The sequence below is a fragment of the Scyliorhinus canicula genome, chromosome 21 (assembly GCF_902713615.1).
Source record: "Scyliorhinus canicula chromosome 21, sScyCan1.1, whole genome shotgun sequence".
NCBI classification, from domain to species: Eukaryota; Metazoa; Chordata; class Chondrichthyes; order Carcharhiniformes; family Scyliorhinidae; genus Scyliorhinus; species Scyliorhinus canicula.
The window spans coordinates 68133849-68139723 of record NC_052166.1 but is presented as its reverse complement, the minus strand read 5'-3'; the positions used below and the strand labels follow the sequence as shown (position 1 = coordinate 68139723).

The following is a 5875-nucleotide window of genomic DNA, read 5'->3' as shown; positions in this document are numbered from 1 at the left end:
CCCATCCCCATCACCCACCCAACCCCGTCTCCCGCCCATCCCTGTCTCCCGCCCATCCCCGTCACCCACCCAACCCCATCACCCACCCAACCCCATCACCCGCCCAACCCCATCACCCACCCAACCCCATCACCCATCCAACCCCGTCATAGGTATATCAGGAACAAAAGAATGACTAGAGTAAGATTAGGGCCAATCAAGGATAGTAGTGGAAAGTTGTGTGTGGAATCAGAGGAGATAGGGGAAGCGTTAAATGGATATTTTTCGTCAGTGTTTACACTGGAGAAAGACAATGTTGTCGAGGAGAACACTCAGGTTCAGTCAAACAGGCTAGATGGAATTGAGGTTCAAAAGGAGGTGTAGCAATTTTGGAAAATGTCAAAATAGATAAGTCCCCTGGGCCAGATGGGATTTATCCTAGGATTCTCTGGGAAGCCAGGGAGGAGATTGCAGAGCCTTTGTCCTTGATCTTTATGTCGTCTTTGTCAACAGGAATAGTGCCGGAAGACTGGAGGATAGCAAATGTTGTCCCCTTGTTCAAGAAGGGGAGTAGAGACAACCCTGGTAATTATAGACCTGTGAGCCTTACTTCGGTTGTGGGTAAAATGTTGGAAAAGGTTATAAGAGATAGGGTTTATAATCATCTTGAAAAGAACAAGTTGATTAGCGATTGGCAACACGGGTAGGTCATGCCTCACAAACCTTATTGAGTTTTTTGAGAAGGTGACCAAACAGGTGGATGAGGGTAAAGCTGTTGATGTGGTGTATATGGATTTCAGTAAGGCGTTTGATAAGGTTCCCCACGATAAGCTATTGCAGGAAATAAGGAAGTATGGAATTGAAGGTGATTTAGCGGTTTGGATCAGTAATTGGCTAGCTGAAAGAAGACAGAGGGTGGTGGTTGATGGCAAATGTTCATCCTGGAGTTCAGTTACTAGTGGTGTACCGCAAGGATCTGTTTTGGGGCCACTGCTGTTTGTCATTTTTATAAATGACCTGGAAGAGGGTGTAGAAGGATGGGTTAGTAAATTTGCAGATGACACGAAGGTCGGTGGAGTTGTGGATAGTGCTGAAGGATGTTATAGGTTACAGAGGGACATAGATAAGCTGCAGAGCTGGGCTGAGAGGTGGCAGATGGAGTTTAATGCGGAAAAGTGTGAGGTGGTTCAATTTGGAAGGAGTAACAGGAATGCAGAGTACTGGGCTAATGGCAAGATTCTTCGTAGTGTAGATGAACAGAGAGATCTCGGCATCCAGGTACATAAATCCCTGAAAGTTGCCACCCAGGTTAATAGGGCTGTTAAGAAGGCATATGGTGTGCTAGCCTTTATCAGTAGGGGGATTGAGTTTCGGAGCCACGAGGTCATGCTGCAGTTGTACATAACTCTGGTGCGGCCGCACTTGGAGTATTGCGTGCAGTTCTGGTCACCACATTATAGGAAGGATGTGGAAGCTTTGGAAAGGGTTCAGAGGAGATTTACTAGGATGTTGCCTGGTATGGAGGGAAGGTCTTACGAGGAAAGGCTCAGGGAATTGAGGTTGTTTTTGTTAGAGAGGAGAAGGCTGAGAGGTGACTTAATAGAGACATATAAGATAGTCAGAGGGTTAGATAGGGTGGACAGTGAGAGTCTTTTTCCTCGGATGGTGATGACCAACACGAGGGGACATAGCTTTAAATTGAGGGGTGATAGATATAGGACAGATGTCAGAGGCAGTTTCTTTACTCAGAGAGTAGTAGGGGTGTGGAACGCCCTGCCTGCAATAGTAGTAGACTCGCCAACTTTAAGGGCATTTAAGTGGTCACTGGATAGACATATGGATGAAAATGGAATAGTGTAGGTCAGATAGGCTTCAGATGGTTTCACAGATCGGCGCAACATCGAGGGCCGAAGGGCCCGTACTGCGCTGTAGTGTCCTATGTTCTAACTCTGCTGCCGTGTCCAACCCCGTCACCTGTCCAGCTCTGTCACCCACCAACCCCATCACCCGCCCAACCCCATCACCCGCCCAACCCCGTCACCCGCCCAACCCCATCACCCGCCCAACCCCGTCACCCGCCCAACCCCGTCACCCGCCCAACCCCGTCACCCGCCCAACCCCGTCACCCGCCCAACCCCGTCACCCACCCAACCCCATCACCCGCCCAACCCCGTCACCCGCCCAACCCTACTGTTGCGCCCGACTCTAATGGCTACCAACACCGCAGCCAACCTTGCCACCCGCCTGTACCCGCTGTCATGCCCAACTATAACCCCAACCACCCCACAGAAGCCAGCAATTTTCTAACACACCTGGTAAGTAAAATTGGTAAAAATGATAGGTAAAAGATGGCTATTTAGCATTAAGCCCCGAGTCTATTAAATGCCCATTTTAAAACTCTCTTATAATCGCAGGTCATTTCAAAACACATATTCAGCATGACACAGCATAATTCACTTCAAGACAGTACAACATTAAAATACACAATTTAACAGAAACACAAAAACCATGATAAAACAAACACTTTTCACTGAAGAACCCAGTTCAAGCAGCTTGCGATAACGGCAGAGAATCGCATTCCAGAACACATACAAGAATTCATTTCTGGAACATTTCAAGTTAATGGTGCACATTACAGACAGACAACTAAACGTCGAATCAAACTTATTTGATTCTAACCCAAACCAATTAGGATTCCAGAGGGGTATAACTAGATGGCTAAAGACTGATATGATTTAGTATAACCATGATAGTTCGTACGGCCATATTCCATTCATGAATCAATCGATACTTTGACTTAACTATTCACTGTCTCTCTGTCTTTCATATTTCACTTTCTGACTTTGACTTTTGAAGTTATTGCAAGCTGTTTGCCGTGAAGCAAGAAAATAATTTCTGTGATTGTTTCAAAGTTAAATTGTCCACAATATTGCTTCTCTTGAGTCCTTTGCTAGCTGGAGAATATTAGAGAATATGACTTTAAATGACTCTCAATTGTAATCAATAGAGGCAAATAAAACGATTCTTATTTGCACCTGAGAAGTGTTAACTCAGATTTCGACTGAGTTTTAGTGATCACAAGTGCTGCTAAATCCGCATGGTAGATCTCTACATACCCCCCAACTCCGCCACCCATCCAACTCCCCTCCACCCAACCACAGCCCCTGCCTTACTCCACATCCCCACCTGACCCTGCTGCCCGCCCAACACAGCTGGACGTCCAACTCTGCAGCGAGCCCAACTCCACAGCATGCCCAACTCCACGGCGAGTCCAACTCCGCGGCGTGCCCAACTCCACGGCGAGCCCAACTCCGCGGCATGCCCAACTCCGCGGCATGCCCAACTCCGCAGCGAGCCCAACTCCGCGGCGTGCCCAACTCCGCGGCGTGCCCAACTCCGCGGCATGCCCAACTCTGCAGCGAGTCCATCTCTGCAGTGAGCCCAATTCCACGGCATGCCCAACTCCGCGGCGTGCCCAACTCTGCAGTGAGCCCATCTCCGCGGCGTGCCCAACTCCGCGGCGTGCCCAACTCCGCGGCGTGCCCAACTCTGCAGCGAGTCCATCTCTGCAGTGAGCCCAATTCCACGGCATGCCCAACTCCGCGGCGTGCCCAACTCTGCAGTGAGCCCATCTCCGCGGCATGCCCAACTCCGCGGCGTGCCCAACTCCGCGGCGAGCCCAACTCCGCAGCGAGCCCAACTCCGCGGCATGCCCAACTCCGCGGCGTGCCCAACTCCGCGGCGTGCCCAACTCCGCGGCGAGCCCAACTCCGCGGCATGCCCAACTCCGCGGCGAGCCCATCTCCGCGGCATGCCCACCTCCGCGGCGAGCCCAACTCCGCGGCGTGCCCAACTCCACGGCGAGCCCAACTCCACGGCATGCCCAACTCCGCGGCGAGCCCAACTCCGCGGCGTGCCCAACTCCGCGGCGTGCCCAACTCCGCGGCGAGCCCAACTCCGCGGCATGCCCAACTCCGCGGTGAGCCCAACTCCGCGGCATGCCCTACTCCGCGGCGAGACCAACTCCACGGCGAGCCCAACTCCGCGGCGAGACCAACTCCACGGCATGCCCATCTCCGCGGCATGCCCACCTCCGCGGCACAGAGACACATTTAACGTTCCCCTGAGGAGGGACAGACAGAAAATATACACTTTTGCTGAATGAAGGTAAATAACTGATTGTCACCGAGTGGTTGGATTCAGCAATCGGTTACAGTGCACTTGAGTTTGAAACAAAATCTAAATCAGACAGAATTCCTGCATCACAACACAGTCCCGGGAAACATACTTGTGTTTGCCTGTGTGTGTACGTGTGTATTTTACATACATGTATCCGACAGTAGCTGCCATGATCTGCTGCTGTGTCTCATAAAGTTACGCTCTGGGCAGGGAACTGGCAGAGGTGGGCAGCGAGCAACAGGAAACAGGAAACAACAACAGCATCTCACACAGCACCCTGCGGAGAAGCTGGGGGGGGGCTGCAAGGAGGATTGGGGGGTGGGGAGGATGGGGGGGTGGGGAGGATGGGGAGTGGGGAGGATGGGGGGTGGGGAGGATGGGGGGCACGGAGGATGGGGGGGTGGGGAGGATGGGGGTGGGGAGGATGGGGGGCGCGGAGGATGGGGGGGTGGGGAGGATGGGGGGTGGGGAGGATGGGGGGTGGGGAGGATGGGGGGCGGGGAGGATGGGGGTGGGGAGTATGGGGGTAGGGAGGATGGGGGCGGGGAGGATGGAGGGATGGGGGGTGGGGAGGATAGAGATATGGGGGGAGGTTGGAGATATGGGGGGAGGATGGGGGTGATGGAGAGAGGTAGTGGGTAGAGGCGGGGTAAGAGAGGATGATGGGGGGGGAGAGGTGAATAAATGGGACAGAGGAGCAAAGGGAATAAAGGGGGGGATGTGAGGGGATGAGAATGGTCACGGGGAAGGGAGGGGGGGGGGAAGGAAAGGGGATGAGGAGGGTTGGAACCCGCAGAGCACAGGGTAGAGAGCAGCAGGAGCAAGACGATGAGCAAATTTACAACTTACAGGCAAACCTCAGTACCGTTCGGATTCCGGTTACATCGACCACCCTCAGAGCAGAGGACAGAGCACCTCAAACCTGAGAGAGAGAGAGAGAGAGAGACAGAGTCAGCAGCTGGAGGGTAACACAGCATTCTGCAATTCACATTCCTGCACAACCCAAACGTCCCTTTTAATGAGACCCCAGGCAGCCAGTCAACAAGTGAAATCTGCACAACACCTGCCTGGTCAAACAGTACAATCCTTTAACTCAGGGTGTCAACGTGATTTATAACCCAGTGAAATGTCACAGGTGATGTAAACACTGCGTTTTCACCCACTCAATCAAAGGGTCACTTATAAATAATAATTTTCACACAGACTGACTCTCACTGGGATACGGGTCCCACACACACTGACTCTCAATGGGGTACGGGTCCCACACACACTGACTCTCACTGGGGTACGGGTCCCACGCACACACTGACTCTCACTGGGGTACGGGTCCCACACACACTGACTCTCACTGGGGTACGGGTCCCACACACACTGACTCTCACTGGGGTACAGTCCCACACACACTGACTCTCACTGGGGTACGGGTCCCACACACACTGACTCTCACTGGGGTACGGGTCCCACACACACTGACTCTCACTGGGGTACGGGTCCCACACACACTGACTCTCACTGGGGTACGGGTCCCCCACACACTGACTCTCACTGGGGTACGGGTCCCACACACACTGACTCTCACTGGGGTATGGGTCCCACACACACTGACTCTCACTGGGGTACGGGTCCCACACACACTGACTCTCACTGGGGTACGGGTCCCACACACACTGACTCTCACTGGGGTACGGGTCCCACACACACTGACTCTCACTGGGGT

General features: G+C 53.1%; 1 protein-coding gene across 1 annotated transcript in view; it reads right to left on the bottom strand.

The window, feature by feature from the left end:
- LOC119955536 (neurogenic locus notch homolog protein 1-like) overlaps window positions 1–5074 on the bottom strand; it is a gene marked incomplete at its 5' end in the record, with an annotated part of 72981 nt that extends 67907 nt beyond the window's left edge. The window contains one exon of the mRNA XM_038781809.1: window positions 5008–5074. Coding sequence (XP_038637737.1) covers window positions 5008–5074 — 67 coding nt within the window. The remainder of the gene's footprint in view (window positions 1–5007) is intronic.
- Window positions 5075–5875: the final 801 nt, after the last annotated feature.